This window comes from Pelobates fuscus, chromosome 9, assembly GCF_036172605.1.
Source record: "Pelobates fuscus isolate aPelFus1 chromosome 9, aPelFus1.pri, whole genome shotgun sequence".
NCBI classification, from domain to species: domain Eukaryota; kingdom Metazoa; phylum Chordata; class Amphibia; order Anura; family Pelobatidae; genus Pelobates; species Pelobates fuscus.
This window is the reverse complement of record NC_086325.1, coordinates 160,934,322-160,957,215: the sequence shown is the minus strand read 5'-3', so window position 1 is coordinate 160,957,215 and position 22,894 is coordinate 160,934,322. Positions and strand designations below refer to the sequence as shown.

The window sequence follows — 22,894 nt, the reverse complement described above, 5'->3', positions numbered from 1 at the left end:
GAATACATAGGAATTAGTGAATCCTATGAAGGTTAAAGATGAATTAAAATAAAGATTATTAAATTGTGACAGTGGCTTGGATAAGTGGATCTGCCAGAGCTTCTGATTTATGTACCAGTGTTCAAATGAATTTTCAGTAACCCAACAGACCCTCTTCCTGCAATGTATCCTAATAAAAAAAAGAAAAATACATACAGTTCAGGTGTGACAGCACAGTGCATGCATATTATATTATATATCTAATAAATTTGGGAAAAATAAGAAGTGAAAAAACAAAAAAGGAAAGTGGTATTAAAGAGAGTATACATAGAATATGTGAGAAACAATTTGAATAAATACGGAAAGACAAGCAAAGATGAATTGGGAAAGAGCTAAATGATTAAGTATTAACATTTTCAAGATTCCAATCAGATTGCAGAAACTGAGAGACAGGACATTGTGTGTGCATTAACAGAGAACATTTATTAACACTTCATACAAAAAGAGCTGGGGTCTCTTCTATAAGAAGAAAATAAGGAATGGAACGTTACATTATACACAGTTGGCTGTACAGTTATTACAGCAATATTATAAAATCACAGAAACCGTCCATTCTGTATCACCAATACAGCAGGGTACAATGTCAAGGAAATCACTGCACGATCTGAGGATTAATACAAAGTCCTTCGCGTGGTCAACCAACTCCGCTCACAGAAAACGCTCTGTAGGACATGGCAACGTGGTCCGGACATAAACAAACTTAGCCAACATTGATCGTCATGAAACAAAACAGAGATTATCAGTAACAAAATAACGTGAGTGCGGAACAATTTCTAGTCAAGGAAGAGTGAGAGTCAATCACCTTCTCGGTTTTATTTAATGAATATAATGCTTAATGGGTTACTCCAAAAACTCAAATGAAATGACTGTCGGTATTGGCATCCGGCTTCCGCAGTTCCGTAGAATCATCTGACATAACAAGAAGCTTGCGACCAGACAGGGCTCACTGTTGCTAAACTGTGCGCCCCGTTACCAGGAAACAGCACCAGCGTACGCATAGCATCATACCCACTGCTACAAGCTGTACTGGTTATGATGTTGAGTAACTTTTTAAAAGAAATTCGCTTCCTACCATAAATTAATAAACACAAAGAAGACAGCCAGAATGTTACTTATGTATAGATCTATACATATGTATTGAGGTCTATATAGGTTGATTGTCAGCAATAACATTTTGGGACCTTAGCACCACAACTCCCTTTTCTAATTGCTACGCTTTCCAGTTTCCTAATTGGCTACATCAATACATTTACACAACCAATAGGAACCAAGATAAGCTACAACGTCTGTATCTAAGAGATGTCAATTTACAGAGGTAGGTGGAAAGGCCAGGATTTATGGGGTCATGCGGTGGTCACAGTAGACTGGTAGAAAATGAAGAGCAAACGCAATTGTGGACCACAGAAATATAAATTGCAAAGTTCAGCAAATAAGTTGGTTTTTTTTTCTAAAAAAGTGTATTTTAAAATGGGATTCTGGAGAATTCACAACAATAACTTGAAAAAGAGAGTCAAACATTTTCTATAATTTGGGTTTAAAGTCCCAAGATTTGAACATTTCCTTTTTAAATTCTGCAGAATTTCAATTTTTGTGAACAAATATCCAATAAGTGCCACTCACTGCCCATCAGCTGCAATAATACACACACACAAAAATGTATCCAAAACATTCTGAGCTCTGAATAAAAGTGACAGCTAAAGAAAGTCTGCATGTTTTATATTATTAGCACAACGTCCACTAGTGATACAGTGTCTAATTATTGAATATATAACCAAACTTGCAAGGGGACCTTTTGAATTAATAAAATCTGTGACCGCAGAGGTGCACAGGATTCCAATTCTAATTAATCTTATACGTCAATACGAGGACGAAATATACAATATATCAAACGTATGTGAATTCTAAAAGCTCCCCCTTAATGACACGGGCAAGAAATACACCCCAGAATGGCAGAGGTGCAGAGAGACTCTGCTTAGCAATCCATAAGCCCTTTGTACAAAATAAACTAGAGTTTTTTTTCCAAATGAGTCACTAAAAGTGTTAATTACTGGATGTTTTATGATGGCATATAAATAGAGTAGGTGGAGGAACGCACTGTAGGAATTTACACATCTCGGGCGCCAATACTTAAATTTTATGTACCATTTAAAAAAAGAGCCCCAACTTTCTATATTTAAATGGCTCCTGATGCGAAGTTGCTGTAATTTCAAAGCATGGCATTTGTGCAAACTAGGCACATATAAAAAGCTTATTTATTTCCTACTCTTTCATACACGCATTTTAATGTATCTAGGTTCTAATATTTGACGTGCCAGAAATCGGATGGAGATATTGCTCAGCCGTGCGTCACTTAAAGTAAAAGTACTCACAGGTTTTCAGAGAATGCTGTGTCACTATATACCACAAAGCGAGTTCGTATATATACAGAAAGTGCAGGGCAATCGTCTAAATGTAGAACAGTCACCATGGAAACCAATAGAACTTTGCCCCAGAATTCCTCTTTATGAATTCAAAAGAGATCCAGAGGTCTAAGTACCTGAGGATTCTGGACCTTGTGCTATATATAAGTTAATATATTAGCTGCGCGGTTCTGCAGAGCCAGATGTAAAATGGATTATGCAGCAAAATGAAAAATATATATATACACACAGTTTAAAAAGGGGCATTTTTTTTTTAAAGCATTATGAAAAAAAAATTTGGCGCGCTAAAAGCACCTTGATCAAATAAAGCGATTGAAAAATAAAGTAAACTACTTATGTTAACAAAGCTGCCATGCAGAATCTACAAGTTTTATTCAGGTCTTCTCATGCACCAATCTACTTTCGGCAGCAGATTCACACATTGCTGTACAAGCTCTCTAAGAGAGAAGTCTATAGGAGAGTCTGTAGAGGCCACTAAATATGTGTAGTGTGCAAGACGCCTAGCACGGCCAGAGAACAAGGTTAGTTCCCCCAGTGATGTAATAGAGTCTATGGCAGGGATAGGCAACCTTCGGCTCTCCAGATGTTGTGGACTACATCCCCCATAATGCTCTTACACACATAATGCTGGCAAAGCATCATGGGAGGTGTAGTCCAAAACATCTGCAGAGCCGAAGGTTGCCTATGCCTGGTCTATGGGATAGGAGTGTGAATATAGAGGAGGTGATTTATGCTAAAATTGTTGCAGCTATGACGAAAAAAGCTAAAGTATAGAGAGGACGAGGGAGCTCCTTCCACAATTATCTATGCAAAGAGCATAAAAGGAGTTATAGGAGTTAGAGAGCTTGGAGTGTTCCAATAAAAAAAAGGCGTTTAAACATTCAAACAAAAAGACACAACAGGAAAGCAATTATATAAGGAAATCAAGAGAAAGAGGCAAACAAAAAAGTTACCCAAATGTTTGCTACAGCAGGCCCTGGAGGCTTTATGATGATTTCAAACAGAGGGATGGAGCGTCAGATGTGAATTAAGTTTATTTTGATCTGTGCTTTTATTATTTACCATTCGGATTATTATTTTCGGTAGCATTTTAAAGGAACAGAGGTTTAACGATTCCTGATGGGCAGCTTCTCACTAAAACAGATTTGTCTGAACAAGACTGATGAGAGCTATAATCCGCAGAAAATACTGGAATCTACTATTGTCCAGAAATCTTTTGGATGTACACTGTTGATCGCACGGTGGCAGTCTGGCTGTAGCGGGGTTAAGTATGACAGCTACCCAGTAACCGATCAGGAGCAAATTAATTTAGGTTACATGAAAGGCTACAAGGTTGCTCACCAATTACTTACTGTAATAATAATAATAATATATATATATATATATATATAAAGACAGATAAATAAAAGTATAAAAATAAAACATCTATTTCTTAAATGTCTTAGTGCTCCGGAAAGGTCATTACATTTAAAAGGGAATAAAAAAAAAGAATAAATAAAAAAAATTAATATAAGATTTTCTTTTACAAATTTTCCTTTCACGATAGTGTTGATGATTAAGTACAATAAGGGCAATATAGAAGCATAGGTGATGCAGAAATTATTGGATTAACTAGATTTCCCATGATGCACATCGCCAACCCAGTCAAAAGATATACTAAGACAAAGTAAGGACCACTTTGTCTTAGTATTTTTCCTACAAAATGCGGATAAACCCTTTTCAAGCCTTGTTTCGTTTGCGCAAGAGTACAACGCTGGCGTCGGCTCCTGGCAGCTGAATACAGGAGCTGAAGAGGACCTGCAGGAAGAAAATGGTGGTCTCTGCGAGGGACAGCTTGTCGTAAGTATAACTCAATTCCCCCGGCATCGCCAGCGGAGCAGTCACCATTGGGGGTCTTTGCAATTTATGCAAAGACCCCAGACGGTGACAGACCTGCTTTAAGAAGTCTGAAAGCATCATCTGACCAATCACAAAATAAAATAGATGGGCATTCATGGCCGCTTCTGCCAGGTCATTGGGGTGCAACAACAGAAACACGGCCAAATTTGGGTATCAGTGCCCTGGAGGCTGGAAACACATGCATACATGCGTTAAGAACATTCCAATCAAATGTAAATCATTTTTGTGACTTCATCAGACAGGCCCATATGCAAATTACACTCCATTGTCAAAGAGGGACCCACAGTAAAAAAAAAAAAAAAAAAAAAAAAAAAAGAAAGGCAGGACAGCCTACAGAGCCATTATACTCTAGTCATTTCCATGCAATAAAAAAAAAAAACTAAAAAAAAAAAAAAAAAAGACAAGCATTCACCGAAGTGGGAGATTTGACAATCATATTTAGGCTAATTAAGTTACGATTTTTAGAATTGTTTCTCAATGTGCATGGGTCCTTTATATGGAAATGTTACACAGCTGTGGCCACAAAACCACATGTTTTAGCTGTTTTCACGGGAAGGGAGGGAGGTACTGTAGTTAATTAGTCTGGGCTACCTTGCAGGTATCTAGGAACCCTTTCAATACAGAAGGGCCATTATATTATTCAAGAATGTTAATGTGTCCCTGACACCTTCCCCTGTTCAGCAAGTGAGAGAAACTCACGTTGATAAATTCTATGCACTCACCTCTAACAAAGAATCACTTTACGTTCTATAATCAAGGTCTAAACAACGACTGATAGGAGTTAAAGGGAGAGGCGCAGAGTTCAACTCACAGCCACTCTGAAACTAGTATCAATAATAAGGTGGAAGAATTGTTTGGGGTCACATCTACAGCTCGATATTCCATGAGATCAGAGAGTATGGTGAAATAAATACACTTGGGTATTTGAAGGACCTTCAGAAAGCTAATGGAGAGCTGTGGGGCCCACTAATCACTTGCATAGCTCTAAGGAAGGGGGTCTTCCTTTTGTTTTACCACAGTTTGCAGGACCATCAGTTATTTTAGAGGCATTAAAATTCCCCTACCTAATATAAACCTGGAGATGACAGATGTGCAAAATTCCTCAGGCTTTGCAGCATCTGCAGCGAGCTATGCTTAGCCAATATTGATATGTCGTCATGGAATTTGGGGGCACAACAAGGACTTCAGGGAGTTGCAGTTCAACAGTCAGCTTTTCTACTGTAAAAAGAGACAACCGTTGAACTACAACTTCCAGAAATTAAAATAATTGCATCATATACAACAGTCTTTTTTCAATCAAAATGGAAACAGTGCATCAGGCAGGATAGTGTTTTTGTTTCTTTGCTTTTTCTATAGGCTTGTGTAGGCTCATAACCACCTTCCCACAATTACTACATTGAAATACTGCGGTGTGATGTCAAGACCTGACACACATTAACCAGATAACGCAGGTGCTTCTGGGAGTTTAACCACTTCACTTCCAATACAAATACACCCAAGATACTCATTCACATCCGAATCCCTTGTACACATTTTTCTTTTAAATATTAACTTGCAAATAAAATATAAAATATTGTGTGTTTTTTTTCTTCTATAAATCCACGATAAAACACATTTGAGGATTTGTTTTCTCAAGGATCAAAGATATTTTTTAGGTTTTATCATCAACATACAATTCATGTATACGGATTTGAAAAATAAATTCATTGTGTCCCCCCCCCCCTCCCCCCCCCGCTTATTAATTTGGAGGTGAAAGGGTTAACGGTAGTCACAAACTGGCCCTAACCAACAGCCATTATTAATCATTTATAAGTTTATAATTAAAAGAAAAGGAGTTTTCTAAACAAAAACAAAAAAAGCAAACAGTCTCATCTCGATTTCCATTTAAGATTAGTTTACAATATTACAAAAAAAAAAAAAATAGCAAAAAAAACTAAAATAAAACAAACATTCTTAAAAACATCCATAGCTTACATAAAATATTCAAGTAAGTGCTAACTAGTTCAGCTCATTTCCAGAAAAATAGACAAAATAAATGTCATCTTTTTAAATAAAAACTATTATACAATCTCAGATTCTACTGCGACCAGGAAAGTACCACTGTGGACAAGCACACAATACCAAAATCTGTTAAATATTAAGTCAGGTAATAACTTGTGAGAAATAGTCATAGGTTGGGAGAAGCACCAAAAAAATCTCTTTGAGAGGAGGACGTGATTCAGGTTCATTATCAAAGATACAACAGATGATTTGTGTCTGCAAGTGATCAGGTTTACACTTCATTCCAGTACTTATTTTGTGATGTCACAACTTTGCGTCCTTTCAGCAATGAGTGTTAGACCTGTGTATGCTGTGGTCACGAGTCCGCATAATGGTGGTGGGAGCGTTTGGCAAGATCTCATGTCCATACCGGCTGTAGCAAACACTTGAAAAAAAAAAAAAAAAACCTTTTCTCCGCAAAATCCATTATTTGATAATGTTGCAGCCTTTTCAAGTGCTTTTTTTCTCTCCCCGGTATTGGGATGATGGGCTAGAATACTCTGGAATAAGTAAGATGGTGCCTACTTGTGTTTGGTGGAAGATGAGAAATGAAGAAATAAAAATAAAAGGGCCAGTGTAACGTGTTCTTCTTGATGCATATTCTCATAATCATAGAACGGGACAGGAGAACCCGACATGGATCATTGTATTAACACAATAGTTGAAAAGAAAAATATGTTCACAAGTGACATAGTGCAATATTTTTTTCCAAAAAGGTGCAATGTCCGGGGGAATGGAGGGAAAGGGAGAAAATAAAATATCCAATTCTTTTTGAACGTGATATGTGTTCTCTTACATCTGGATCACGGAACAATGTTTACACTGACACACATCCTTGGTAACAGTAAAAAAAAAAAAAAAACAGTCGCGGTCTTCACGCATGGAAGCAGCCAATTGATCGTTCAAACACAGATGTACTTAAATTCCTTAGGAGCATCAAAGTGGTCAACTCTTTAAAGCAGATTTTCTTACTTCAGTGCAGATGTTTCAGCGCGAGAGCCATCCTGTACTTGATAATGCATAGAACACTTTTTGTTGTTGTAAAGGAATGGTTCGAAAAAAATATAATCTAATGTGTGTCCAGTAATCAACCAAAAAAGGAAAATGAGTGAAATTATCTCTTAAATAAAAATAATTAAAAAGCAATATTCTGTTGTGCAGTGGTACAAACTATTGTAACACAAGATTCAACAGGATTCAAAGTGCCGAAACATGGACATCTGCCTTCTCAAACTCAACTTTGGAGGTTTTAATAAATCTGTAATCTCCGTCTTGGGACTAGACGTTTTTGAACTAAACCAAATGCATTCTTAGTTGTTAACTAAGCAAAAAAAAAAAACAGTTTAAACTGGGAATGGAGGACTCCCAAGTTCTACAACCAGATTAATAATGGTTTGCAAATATCAAGCATGTGAGGAATTTAGATTTGCCAGTGTGAAAGCCTTAACATTCCCCGCTGGAGTGATGAAACACAGCCAGAAAATCGGGACACAGTTGGGCAAAGCAATTCCAGCCATGTTTGACAGTCTACTCACGTAGTTGGTTTACCCACTTGTGTGCACCAGATAATTGGCCTTTTTTTCCCCCCTTATAAATATACATTCATGTGTGCATATTAAAACACACATTTCTGAGTCTTGATTCATGTACTACAACTTTCTAAATTACCCACCTGTGTTTAAGAAGGGGTAACAGTGATATATGCCCTTATAGAACATTGGAACAAGTACAGCAATTTTAAATACTGTAAATACATATTTCATATGGATTACAAGGTTCCCATCAGTTGATGTAGCCACAAATCTCCTAAAAAAACAAGTGATCTACATCAATAATGGGCACCGCAGACACAGCTCTTGCTTGCTGATTAAATTTCCCACGCTGCCCACGGCAGCTTTAATATCTGACGGAACATTATAGGAAATGTAGACCACACACAAAATGTGCAACGTTACCCATTACAGATCAATGGTATTGGCACATATTCTATTATTTTATCTGGTTTATTGCTTTACCCCTCCCCCAATGTTAGAATAGTGTTTGGAAGTCTATTCGGAGGCACACACATACCATCTTTATATTTATCTGTACATCAAACACATACACGTCACTTCATATTTGGCTTTCGTTCTGTGCCTGCTCTCCCCCCTTTGATGCGTGGTAGGATTTTGAACAAGATGTGACGTGCCGGTGGAAACTGTCTCGCCACATAAACCGTTTACCGCAGATATTACACTCGTATGGTTTTATTCCTGTGTGAATTTTCATGTGACCTACAAGATGATGCTTCATTTTGAATTTCTTACCGCAGACACCACATCCATAAGGTCGGAGACCAAGATGCATGCTCATGTGTCTATCCCTCTGGCTCTTGTGCGTAAAACTTTTACCACACTGGCAAGGGTAGAGTTTGTAAACAACTGCGGTAAAACCAGATGGAGAGGTTTCCTCTTTAATGCCAGCAGCCACATCGATACCTTCTGAATACCCTGCTGAAGTGTTTTCACCCCCTTGGCCTTCAGGGTGGTCATCGCGTTCTCCAGAAAACTCTTCCATGGAAGCCCCATAGAAGTCAACATGATCGTCATAATGGTTATTATTACTGTGGCCATCTAGTTCTATGGCCTTTTTATTACAGAAGTCAAAAGCATCTCCTACTCCAGACGACTGGATTGCAGGTTCCACCTGCCCACTGTTAATGGATTCTGAAACATGATCTTCAAAGGGAGGGTGAACCTCCACACTTTCACATTCCTGCTCAAATCTTTCTGGTTTCACATGGACCCATCGTTTGTGTGACATAATGCTTGGTTTAATGTACACTGGGCGGGTGTAGTGGTAATCAGCACTGTCGCTGGCACCTTCTTCTCCATCTTGACTAGTCATCTCTGTGCTGAGTTGGTCATGTTCGGTGGAAGAGTTGCTAGGTAGGTACTCATGCTCTGTCAACTGAGAAGACAATTCATCATCTTTTGGGCTCTCGTCCTCATGGTCTCCTTCTCTTATTTCCTCTCCCTTTCGAAAGTCAGTTTGTCCTCCTGTCCCGAGCTCAAAGTTCTCTGCAAGGCCATTATAGTTGCTGCTACTTGGGGATTGATGATCATTACTGAGATTTGTCTTCTGACACAGGAGTGTTGGGTTACCTTCCAAAAGTTCTGTGCACTTATCAACAACATGCCACATTTGCAGAAAGCTTGCGGCTGTTAGGTAACTCACAATCTCGTGAGCTGGCAGGGACAGCCTTCCCGTGTAGGAGGACAGAAGAATGTTCTCAAATACCCTTGGATTCATCACATCAGGAAGAATGACTCTCTTGCTGTTTTTGAGAAGTACTTGGTCACAAAAGTATGGTGAACTCGCTGCAAGGACAGCTTTGTGTGCTCTGAAGAGGTGGCCCTGAACAACAATGGAGATGTCACATAATTGCCCGAGCTGACGTTGTTGGTTTAGTTTCTGCAAAATGGTGTTGGAAAAATCAGGGAACTCCACACGGAAAGAGTTGGTCCCTAGCTCCATTTCATTACAAGTTTTGATGACCTGGAAAAAGAAGAAAAAGACATGAAAGTTCGGCCATCTGAAATGGTTTGAATTTTCACATTGAGACCATTTCAAAAACACAATTGGTTTCGCACATTCTTCCAGATGGTACCAAGCGGGGTGAGAGAAAACATGCATGCTCCCAAGCACCAAGAGTTAACAATTTAGAAAAATAAATAACTAAAAGAATAATAGCCATAAAATGTAACCATAAATCAAGCATCACAAGAAATAATACAAGCAACATTGCTTTTAAGTACTGTCATTTTTATTATGCTTTTTATTAAAATAAAAAGATTACATATAACCGACTTGTGCAATATTTTGTAATTAATAAAAGTTACTAATGCTGCAATTCACCAATCTAATGATTCTCAGAGACGAGATTGGAAGAGCACCTAGAATCTTGCAGTCTCCTTAAAGTGTACCCGTTCTGGTACACATCACTTTAGTTTATTAGTAACTTAAAGGACACCTAATAGTGGTATAAATAGAATAAATTTACCTCTTTCTCCAGCACGGTGCAGGGAACTCTCCTCCTCCTCGGCTGAATGCGCATGCGCAGCACGAGCTGCGCACACAGCCAGTCCTTAGGAAAGCATTCTCAATGCTTTCCTATGGACGCTGGCGTCTTCTCACTGTGAAAATCAGTGAGAAGCGCGGAAGCGCCTCTAGCGGCTGTCAATGAGACAGCCACTAGAAGCTGGATTAACCCTATTATAAACATAGCAGTATCTCTGAAACTGCTATGTTTATAGAAAAAAGGGTTAAACCTAGCTGGACCTGGCACCCAGACCACTTCATTAAGCTGAAGTGGCCTGGGTGCCTATAGTGGTCCCTTAAATTTGATCTATACATTGTGGTAGGAGAATTGCTGCTAGCAAATGTACAGATAGGGAGAAGATTTAAAAATACGGTAGGTTCCTCGAAAACCTGTTAGTCAATTATTTCGCATAGTCACGATAGACCTATATGCTGAAGAATTGACTGACAGGGAGAGCATGAGAACCCTCTTACAGACTGAGGTTGCTATGGTTACTCCCTTGATTACACACTTCCTTATCTATATCAATTCATACCGGCTATGTGCAGTGTGAATGTGGTCTATTGCAGGAAAAGCAATATTTTCATTGCTCATTTTCTGGTGACTGGCAGGAAGATGGCCACTAGGGTTAAACTGGTTTATAACTCTATTGTGTTTTATACCCCACCTCCTCTAGACTGAAAGCTCATTTGAGCAGGGTCCTATTGTTCCTGTAACATTTTGTTATTGCCTAATTTTATTGTTAAATTTTTACAATCTGTTCAGTGTGATTTTAGCCATTTTATAATTCAGAGATTATACAAAGTCTTTAGGCTAGCTTCTATCATACTGCTTTCTTTCCATGTTAAATTGAGAGACTTGTCAAAATAAATATTGATAGTACTAATTTTGCAACAGGCTATGTTTTAATATTATTTATACTGAAAGTTAGGGAGTGACCGATTATCGGTTTTGACGATATTATCGGCCGATATTCCGATTTTTTGTAAGTATCGGCCGATAATCACCGGCAATACCGATAATGAATGAGTGGGCCGGCGCGTCCGTAAGGCGGCACAAGCAGCTGCCTTAGGGCGCACCTGCCCGAGGAGAGCTAGATCGGAGTGACCGGCAGGAGTTGGGTGCACAGCGCTCCCTCCTGCCAGTCATGCTGTGTAGCGTGGCCGAGCGGAGCAGTGCGCACCGCGGTACAGGAACTTATGTTTCCTGCACCCGGCCGGACTAAAGGGAAGTGCTCAGTGAGAGAGCACTTCCTGTCAGTCCGGCCGGGTACAGGAGACTGAATCTCCTGTACCGTGGTGCGCACTGCTCCTCTCTGCCACATTACCAGCGAGCAGGGACCAAGGAGGGGAGAGAGAGAGGGGCACTAAGGGACGGGGAGGGAAAGGGGGAACACTATGGGACGGGGAGGGGTGTTCAGGATCACTATGGGACGGGGTGGTAAGGAACACTATGGGGGAGGGAGGATGGAAACACTATAAGTGAGGGTGGTAAGGAACACTATGCAACAGAAGAGGGGGGAGGGAAAAGAACACTATGCAACAGAAGAGGGGGGAGGGTGAAGAACACTATGGGACAGGGAAGGGGGGTGAAGAACACTATGGGACAGGGAAGGGGGGTGAAGAACACTATGGGACAGGGAAGGGGGGTGAAGAACACTATGGGACAGGGAAGGGGGGTGAAGAACACTATGGGACAGGGAAGGGGGGTGAAGAACACTATGGGACAGGGAAGGGGGGTGAAGAACACTATGGGACAGGGAAGGGGGGTGAAGAACACTATGGGACAGGGAAGGGGGGTGAAGAACACTATGGGACAGGGAAGGGGGGTGAAGAACACTATGGGACAGGGAAGGGGGGTGAAGAACACTATGGGACAGGGAAGGGGGGTGAAGAACACTATGGGACAGGGAAGGGGGGTGAAGAACACTATGGGACAGGGAAGGGGGGTGAAGAACACTATGGGACAGGGAAGGGGGGTGAAGAACACTATGGGACAGGGAAGGGGGGTGAAGAACACTATGGGACAGGGAAGGGGGGGTGAAGAACACTATGGGACAGGGAAGGGGGGGTGAAGAACACTATGGGACAGGGAAGGGGGGGTGAAGAACACTATGGGACAGGGGAGGGGGGGTGAAGAACACTATGGGACAGGGAAGGGGGGGGTGAAGAACACTATGGGACAGGGAAGGGGGGTGAAGAACACTATGGGACAGGGAAGGGGGGTGAAGAACACTATGGGACAGGGAAGGGGGGTGAAGAACACTATGGGACAGGGAAGGGGGGTGAAGAACACTATGTGACAGGGAAGGGGGGTGAAGAACACTATGTGACAGGGAAGGGGGGTGAAGAACACTATGGGACAGGGAAGGGGGGTGAAGAACACTATGGGACAGGGAAGGGGGGTGAAGAACACTATGGGACAGGGAAGGGGGGTGAAGAACACTATGGGACAGGGAAGGGGGGTGAAGAACACTATGGGACAGGGAAGGGGGGTGAAGAACACTATGGGACAGGGAAGGGGGGTGAAGAACACTATGGGACAGGGAAGGGGGGTGAAGAACACTATGGGACAGGGAAGGGGGGTGAAGAACACTATGGGACAGGGAAGGGGGGGGTGAAGAACACTATGGGACAGGGAAGGGGGGGTGAAGAACACTATGGGACAGGGAAGGGGGGGGGTGAAGAACACTATGGGACAGGGAAGGGGGGGGTGAAGAACACTATGGGACAGGGAAGGGGGGTGAAGAACACTATGGGACAGGGAAGGGGGGTGAAGAACACTATGTGACAGGGAAGGGGGGTGAAGAACACTATGTGACAGGGAAGGGGGGTGAAGAACACTATGTGACAGGGAAGGGGGGTGAAGAACACTATGTGACAGGGAAGGGGGGTGAAGAACACTATGTGACAGGGAAGGGGGGTGAAGAACACTATGTGACAGGGAAGGGGGGTGAAGAACACTATGTGACAGGGAAGGGGGGTGAAGAACACTATGTGACAGGGAAGGGGGGTGAAGAACACTATGGGACAGGGAAGGGGGGTGAAGAACACTATGGGACAGGGAAGGGGGGTGAAGAACACTATGGGACAGGGAAGGGGGGTGAAGAACACTATGGGACAGGGAAGGGGGGTGAAGAACACTATGGGACAGGGAAGGGGGTGAAGAACACTATGGGACAGGGAAGGGGGTGAAGAACACTATGGGACAGGGAAGGGGGGTGAAGAACACTATGGGTGAGAGAGGAACATTAAGGGAGGACACTAAGGTACATGGGAGGGAAGGAAAAAAGGAACACTGGGGTAGGGACCACTAAAAGAGAAGAGGTACAGGGGAATGGGGGACACGGACACACACACACACACACACACACACTAAGAGACAGGTAAGGGGTGGGGAGGAGGGGAGTTCCTACCGCACATATTTTTACACACACACACTGCATTTACTAATCAAATACTCTCACTGCATCCACTGCGCACACACACACACATATATATATATATAAATATTCTTGAAAACATTGAAACAATACGGTAAATGTACAGAATATCGCTAAGCTATCAGCTAGAAAGTTCACAGATTATCGGTATCGGCTCTAAAAAAAAAAAAAAAAAAAAATCAATATCGGTCGATCCCTACTGAAAAAAAATATTTTATTTTTTTTAAAATAGAAGGAGATGGATTCTCTGCACACAGTAGGCCTTACAAACAGAAATGTAAATGGGAAATACTGAACAGCAAAAATGCCACGGCTGGATTGGCAGAAACGTAGACCCCAGCTGTTTCTGTTTGAAGCCCCCTATGATGTTTTCAGAGCAGTACATTCTAATGCTATTGTATGGCCTTCCCTGTTTTAACGAGTAAACGGACACTTCTCTTAGAACATAGCAACCTGCTACAAACGCAAATCCATTTTATCTAAAATAGCAGCAAAGGGTTAATAAGCTGCTCCATATGAAACTCATTCAAATTCAGAATGGAAAAAAATAAAAAAAATTAAAAAAATGAGAAACACATGCTGGTGGAAGATCGCCCATTTAACAGCTTGTTATCTAATTAACCGCATTCTAAATATTCATTTCTACATTTGCGGTGACATGTCGTTTGATTCGGTGCCACAATGTAAAAGATTTCTTGGAAAATTAAATTATATATGAGAGTTCAAACTAAGATTGTAAGGCTTGGATAGCCATTGGCTATCTAAGCCATCGGCAACCCAACGAGGACCACCATCATCACCTGTTTGTAGCAAACCGGTAATGATGGTGGGCCTCGTAGGTTGCTCGTCTGTAGCTTCCTGACCTGCATGTGAGATGGTCCATCTGTACTTTATGGGCAGTGTTTCACAGGTCTGTGATTGGTGAACAGTTACGTGTGGTCAAGGTGTAAGATCACAAAACTAATTTTACTGTCTGGGGCTCTTTAAATGAACGAATATTCTTTGTTGCTGGGAATAACGTCCTTGGCATCAGCCTGCAGCTAGTGTCAAATGTTCAACCTATGAAACACTAATTTTATTTTTTTTAACCCCCCCCCAATTTAGGTACTGACGCCTAAAATGTGAAATGCGCTTTTAATTGTCAACAATTCACATTTTAGGCAACAACCTTGTTGGATGTGGCAGCAAGTAGTAAAATATGCTGCATGGCCAACTGAGTGTTTAGAGGAATTTAAAAAAAAATATTAAACCTGCTGCCTATGTGTGACAACAACACTTAATCAAATCTAAATATCAACAAACAACCAGGAAATATTTTTCTTCTATACATAACAAGAAAGAAAATAAAATTTAGTGATAATTGTTCTGTGAAAGTAATCAATTTCATTCTCAAACAGGATAATATCGGACTCATTTTCAAGCAGCCACGACTAGTTTATATATAATTTCTTAACCCTTTAACTGTAAACGCTGTTACAATGTAAAAGGCAATAGGATGCCCAATTATTAGTGAGAAGCAGTAAGTTAAGAAAAGACGGATGCTTGCAAAATTTAAAGACATTATTTCCCCATGGTTCCCTTATCCCCAACTCCCCATAGTTGCTAAAATTACAGATTGTCAAAAAAGCCAAACTCAAAAATGAATAATGAATAAAGCATGGTTTCTTGCTAAAGTGGACGCCTGCATACAGAAAACGATCATCAGTGAATGCCATCAAAGAAGATCATCCAAAAATATGTGTATTTTTAAAATAAAATATTATTAAATATTCAAATATAAAGAAAAAAAAATCCCTTTCCAATTATTTTATATTTGTAAAGTACACTTACCTATTGCACAGGTACGGATGTAATCCTTTAATCGAATCCTCCGAGCACTCACATTTTATTTGTAAAAGTTCCACTTGGTATCCGATATCAAACACTGCTAAATCCAAAGCAGATGGGAGGTTAAAGGAATGTCCCAGCATTCACATTCTAAACTTCTAAATTACAGAAGAAAAAAAAAAAAGACGCAAACGTTTTTGTTTTTTTAATACGTTTTTCAAAGAGCACCGTATTATTCTGATTTATGTACAAAATGCCATCAATTCCTTCCAAATGGTAATAAAAACTGAGGAAGGGGTTTAAGTAGGTCACAGACAGAGACGGGACAGTTGCATGGAATATTTACACTGAATGTTTGGCAAGTCTCCTATTACAGGACACAAACGTTGGAGTGTAATATCCCTGCCTAAAAGTAGCCTTACCCAGAAGACAGAATGGATCTAGATCCTTGTGTCTCAAACAGCCGTACTCATACCACAAGGGGTACACGTACCAAATGCAGGAGGTACGGCAAGTGCTAGCCACCATAGTACCCCCTAGAGTGCCTATTTTGCCCGAATGCCATGTCAGATCCACTCTGGCTCTCCCAAACGTAGGGAAGCTTGGTAGACTTAAAGAAAAAAAATAATTTGTGAGTGTGTGTCTGTCAGTTGCCACTGTGTGTAAATGTGTATGTATCAGTTTCCATATTTGCGTCCCCTACGTGTGTTAGGGTGTGTGTGTGTGTGTGTGTGTGTGTGTGTGTGTGTGTGTCATTTTTCTCTGTGTGTAACTTACGTGTTAATTATATTTTCATTTTGTGGCTTCTATACTGCAGGTTAATAGTTCATACACACCACCTTACATGCATAATATTCACATTATGTGATATTTATTTTTAAAATATTATTTACTACCTTTAATCAGGCTTGCTCTTCAATAACTTTGTCTCAATGTTTCATTTGGAATTACAAATCAATAAATATTGCTTTCTTAGTCCAGGGCTACTGGGAATTTTTTAAATTTTTTTTAGACCTGCAGGGACACTTCTCCGAAAACGTTTGAGAAACACTGATCTAAATGAATGACGCCGTACATGTGCTAAATTATGTCTGAGGAGAATTGACATGGGAACTGCAAAACAAAGGCAAATTAAAGAAATTGGTAAACATTCTTCAATTCAGCTATTCGTTCAGTAACCTAGCAATTTTTGCAGTAATTTTACCCTACAATAACCTATTTCCTTGTACATTTTTCACAATTCTTGGTTTAAGTAAATTAATCCCACTGCACGAGCATATTTTGGTCAATAAAAGGAAATTAGATCCCTTTAATAAAAGGTAACATAACACCCAACCCACACAAACATAACTAAACAGAGCTAAGTTATCCAACAAACAGAACAAAGTGAAATGAAACAAACTGTAAACGTTAGGAGAAATGGGGAAATTCTAAAACTCAGCTAGAATTTAGGTTCAGTAAGCAACGATTTGCGGCGAATTCGAAAGTCGAACAGCAAAAACTGTGTAACAGTTGGAAAAGGTGACAAAATCTGGATTATTGTTAGTTGCCTAGATTTTGCAATTAGTTTCCTTTTTTATATACAGCAGTAACATGTGGAATATAGCGTATAGGAATGTGCTGTAGCTGTAATGGTACGAGGGCTGCCCTGGCATCCCGCAATGTAAGTAGTTAAATCATTTGGTAACGGATTGACTTCTTACCGGTCGTCCGCTGGGCAGCACTCCACACCCCTCCATGCATAACTGTTACTTATATGTGTATTTGTACCTGTGTGTCAGTTTGCATGAGTACCTATTTGTGTGTGGCAGTGCATACATCCCGGCATTAAAACGCCAACACTGCACACAAACAAACCCCTGCAATCAAACGTACACACTATACACAAACGCACACACTATACACAAACACACGCCTGCAATCAAACGCACACACTATACACAAACACACCCCTGCAATCAAACGCACACACTATACACAAACACACCCCTGCAATCAAACGCACACACTATACACAAACACACCCCTGCAATCAAACGCACACACTATACACACACACCCCTGCAATCAAACGCACACACTATACACAAACACACCCCTGCAATCAAACGTACACACTATACACAAACACACCCCTGCAATCAAACGTACACACTATACACAAACACACCCCTGCAATCAAACGTACACACTATACACAAACACACCCCTGCAATCAAACGTACACACTATACACAAACACACCCCTGCATTCAAACGTACACACTATACACAAACACACCCCTGCAATCAAACGCACACACTATACACAAACACACCCCTGCAAATGTACACACTATACACAAACACACCGCTGCATTCAAATGCACACAAAACACATCCCTGCATTCAAATGGCAACAGTACATACAAACACACAACTGCATTAAAACACCAACACTACACCTTTTTATTGCTGTAAGAAAGTAATACATTAATGACATTATGTGAAGTTGTTCTTTGTGACTGCTCTTTTTCTGTTGGAATGTGTGTATATGCATTCGGTCCTCCATACTTAATTCAGTGAACAGTTTGGCTCTCCAGAGCAAAATTAATTAGTTTGACATCGCTGCTCTACACCAATGAATCGTCTCTGCATTGTAGAGCTGAGCAGCACAGGAGAGCTAATGGAAGCTCCCAGCATGAGGTTCTGGTTCTCAAGATCGGCTTCCAAGAGAATCCATTAACCAACAGTTCTACTAATTACATTGGTGGCGTCAAGACACTCCGGCACAATAACTACTACAGTGCTCCATAGTGGTTATGGTGCCTGAACTGTTCCTTTAAATTCAATCACACACAAAATTAGAATGATAAGGTTTTATTCACTCAACACAAAAATATTCTGAAGTAAAAGAACAAAATTCACAATTCAGGCTGCGACTATAACAGAGTTTGAGAAGTTTTCAAAATCAGATAAATATTGTAAATTCGTTTTCACAAGTTATGTACTGATCAAAATTATATTCTCAGGACAGTTTAGTAACCAGGACAAAACATTCAGGTTACATATTAGATGAATGTTAATCTCTCTCTATATAAAAAAAATGATAAAATGTACCTTTATTCCCATACAGCGAGCAATTAAACTCATACATCTTCCACAATCCCAGCACATCCATGTACAGCTAGCATGTAAACATATACCGACACCTTTTCCACAATCCCAGCACATACATGTACAGCTAGCATGTAAACATATACAGACACCTTTTCCACAATCCCAGCACATATATGTACAGCTAGCATGTAAACATATACATACACCTTTTCCACAATCCCAGCACATACATGTACAGGTTGCAGACACAGACACACACCTTCCATGATCCCAGCATATACATGTACAGCTACCAGGTAAACATCCCAGCACATACATGTATGGATGTATAGAAGGTAAACACACACCTCTCTCTTGATCCCAACACATACATGTTCCTATAGAATATAAACACACCCCTCTCCCATGACCCAGCACATACACGTTCCTATAGAATGTAAACACACCCCTCTCCCATGATCCAGCACATACACGTTCCTATAGAATACAAACACACCCCTCTCCCATGATCCAGCACATACATGTTCCTATAGAATGTAAACACACCCCTCTCCCATGATCCAGCACATACATGTTCCTATACAATACAAACACACCCCTCTCCCATGATCCAGCACATACATGTTCCTATAGAATGTAAACACACCCCTCTCCCATGATCCAGCACATACATGTTCCTATAGAATACAAACACACCCCTCTCCCATGATCCAGCACATACATGTTCCTATACAATACAAACACACCCCTCTCCCATGATCCAGCACATACATGTTCCTATAGAATATAAACACACCCCTCTCCCATGATCCAGCACATACATGTTCCTATACAATACAAACACACCCCTCTCCCATGATCCAGCAAATACATGTTCCTATAGAATGTAAACACACCCCTCTCCCATGATCCAGCACATACACGTTCCTATAGAATACAAACACACCCCTCTCCCATGATCCAGCACATACATGTTCCTATACAATACAAACACACCCCTCTCCCATGATCCAGCACATACATGTTCCTATAGAATGTAAACACACCCCTCTCCCATGATCCAGCACATACATGTTCCTATAGAATACAAACACACCCCTCTCCCATGATCCAGCACATACATGTTCCTATACAATACAAACACACCCCTCTCCCATGATCCAGCACATACATGTTCCTATACAATATAAACACACCCCTCTTCCATGATCCAGCACATACATGTTCCTATACAATATACACACACCCCTCTCCCATGATCCAGCACATACATGTTCCTATACAATATACACACACCCCTCTCCCATGATCCAGCACATACATGTTCCTATACAATATACACACACCCCTCTCCCATGATCCAGCACATACATGTTCCTATACAATATACACACACCCCTCTCCCATGACCCAGCACATACATGTTCCTATAGAATATAAACACACCCCTCTCCCATGACCCAGCACATACATGTTCCTATACAATATAAACACACCCCTCTCCCATGATCCAGCACATACATGTTCCTATACAATATAAACACACCCCTCTCCCATGATCCAGCACATACATGTTCCTATACAATATAAACACACCCCTCTCCCATGATCCAGCACATACATGTTCCTATAGAATATACACACACCCCTCTCCCATGATCCAGCACATACATGTTCCTATAGAATATACACACACCCCTCTCCCATGATCCAGCACATACATGTTCCTATAGAATATAAACACACCCCTCTCCCATGACCCAGCACATACATGTTCCTATAGAATATAAACACACCCCTCTCCCATGACCCAGCACATACATGTTCCTATAGAATATAAACACACCCCTCTCCCATGACCCAGCACATACATGTTCCTATACAATATAAACACACCCCTCTCCCATGATCCAGCACATACATGTTCCTATACAATATAAACACACCCCTCTCCCATGACCCAGCACATACATGTTCCTATAGAATATAAACACACCCCTCTCCCATGACCCAGCACATACATGTTCCTATACAATATAAACACACCCCTCTCCCATGATCCAGCACATACATGTTCCTATAGAATATAAACACACCCCTCTCCCATGATCCAGCACATACATGTTCCTATACAATATACACACACCCCACTCCCATGATCCAGCACATACATGTTCCTATACAATATAAACACACCCCTCTCCCATGACCCAGCACATACATGTTCCTATACAATATAAACACACCCCTCTCCCATGATCCAGCACATACATGTTCCTATAGAATATAAACACACCCCTCTCCCATGACCCAGCACATACATGTTCCTATAGAATATAAACACACCCCTCTCCCATGACCCAGCACATACATGTTCCTATACAATATACACACACCCCTCTCCCATGACCCAGCACATACATGTTCCTATACAATATAAACACACCCCTCTCCCATGACCCAGCACATACATGTTCCTATAGAATATAAACACACCCCTCTCCCATGACCCAGCACATACATGTTCCTATAGAATATAAACACACCCCTCTCCCATGATCCAGCACATACATGTTCCTATACAATATACACACACCCCTCTCCCATGATCCAGCACATACATGTTCCTATACAATATACACACACCCCTCTCCCATGACCCAGCACATACATGTTCCTATACAATATAAACACACCCCTCTCCCATGACCCAGCACATACATGTTCCTATAGAATATAAACACACCCCTCTCCCATGATCCAGCACATACATGTTCCTATACAATATACACACACCCCTCTCCCATGACCCAGCACATACATGTTCCTATACAATATACACACACCCCTCTCCCATGACCCAGCACATACATGTTCCTATACAATATAAACACACCCCTCTCCCATGACCCAGCACATACATGTTCCTATACAATATAAACACACCCCTCTCCCATGACCCAGCACATACATGTTCCTATACAATATAAACACACCCCTCTCCCATGACCCAGCACATACATGTTCCTATACAATATAAACACACCCCTCTCCCATGACCCAGCACATACATGTTCCTATAGAATATAAACACACCCCTCTCCCATGACCCAGCACATACATGTTCCTATAGAATATACACACACCCCTCTCCCATGATCCAGCACATACATGTTCCTATACAATATAAACACACACAGTTCCCATGGCCCCCGTTCACACACACAGTCCACCCGATGATCCCAGCTCACACACAGTTAATGTACCGGAGCTCTGTCGGCGCTCGGTTCCTGCTCCTCACATCCCAGCCCGGGATCGGTCTCCGCTGCCGCCGGAAGTGCTCGGACGGCTCCCAGGCCCCGACTAACCGGCACTTCCTGGTGTGTCAGCGCAGGACCCGCCCCTTCCGGTGACCCAGAGGGCGTGGCCAGTTGCCAGGCATTGAGATAAAGCAGAGCTGGATTCCTTTAAAGGGACAGGGGACAGGGGACAGGGGACAGTCTGTGCTGGCTGAGTGAATCAATAAATACACATTGTATTCATAGTTACCTTCTTCTCCCTGGAGTTCTCCACTCTCCCTCCTGTGTGACCCTGAACTAACCAATCAGTGTTAGCCTGACACATGCATGCGCAATGTCCTCAGCGATGGACACGAATGGTCACACCGCTCGAGCGGCAGGCATGCGCAATGTCCTCAGTGATGGTCACGAAGGCTCACACCGCTCGTGCGGCAGGCATGCGCAATGTCCTCAGTGATGGTCACGAAGGCTCACACCGCTCGAGCGGCAGGCATGCGCAATGTCCTCAGTGATGGTCACGAAGGCTCACACCTCTCGTGCGGCAGGCATGCGCAATGTCCCCAGTGATGGTCACGAAGGCTCACACCGCTCGAGCGGCAGGCATGCGCAATGTCCTCAGTGATGGTTACGAAGGCTCACACCGCTTGAGCGGCAGGCATGCGCAATGTCCTCAGTGATGGTCACGAAGGCTCACACCGCTCGTGCGGCAGGCATGCGCAATGTCCTCAGTGATGGTCACGAAGGCTCA

At 41.5% G+C, this 22,894-nt stretch overlaps 1 protein-coding gene across 2 annotated transcripts; it reads right to left on the bottom strand.

The window, feature by feature from the left end:
• Positions 1-7,986: 7,986 nt before the first annotated feature.
• Positions 7,987-22,222, bottom strand: ZBTB43 (zinc finger and BTB domain containing 43). Of its 2 annotated transcripts, XM_063431633.1 has the most exons (3): positions 22,114-22,187; positions 15,752-15,848; positions 7,987-9,935 (listed from the first exon to the last, which is right to left on the bottom strand). In XM_063431633.1, exon 3 carries the CDS (start codon positions 9,912-9,914, stop codon positions 8,511-8,513), a length of 1,404 nt encoding a protein of 467 aa, XP_063287703.1. In that variant the 5' UTR covers positions 9,915-9,935; positions 15,752-15,848; positions 22,114-22,187; the 3' UTR covers positions 7,987-8,510. The 2 variants fall into 2 exon arrangements, with proteins under 2 accessions (XP_063287703.1, XP_063287704.1); XM_063431634.1 differs by lacking the exon at positions 15,752-15,848 and having other exon boundaries at positions 22,114-22,222.
• Between the last annotated feature and the right edge of the window lie 672 nt (positions 22,223-22,894).

Coding starts and splice junctions, on each gene's coding strand:
- ZBTB43 (XM_063431634.1), bottom strand. CDS start 9,914: ATGGAGCTAGGGACCAACTCTTTCCGTGTGGAGTTCCCTGATTTTTCC.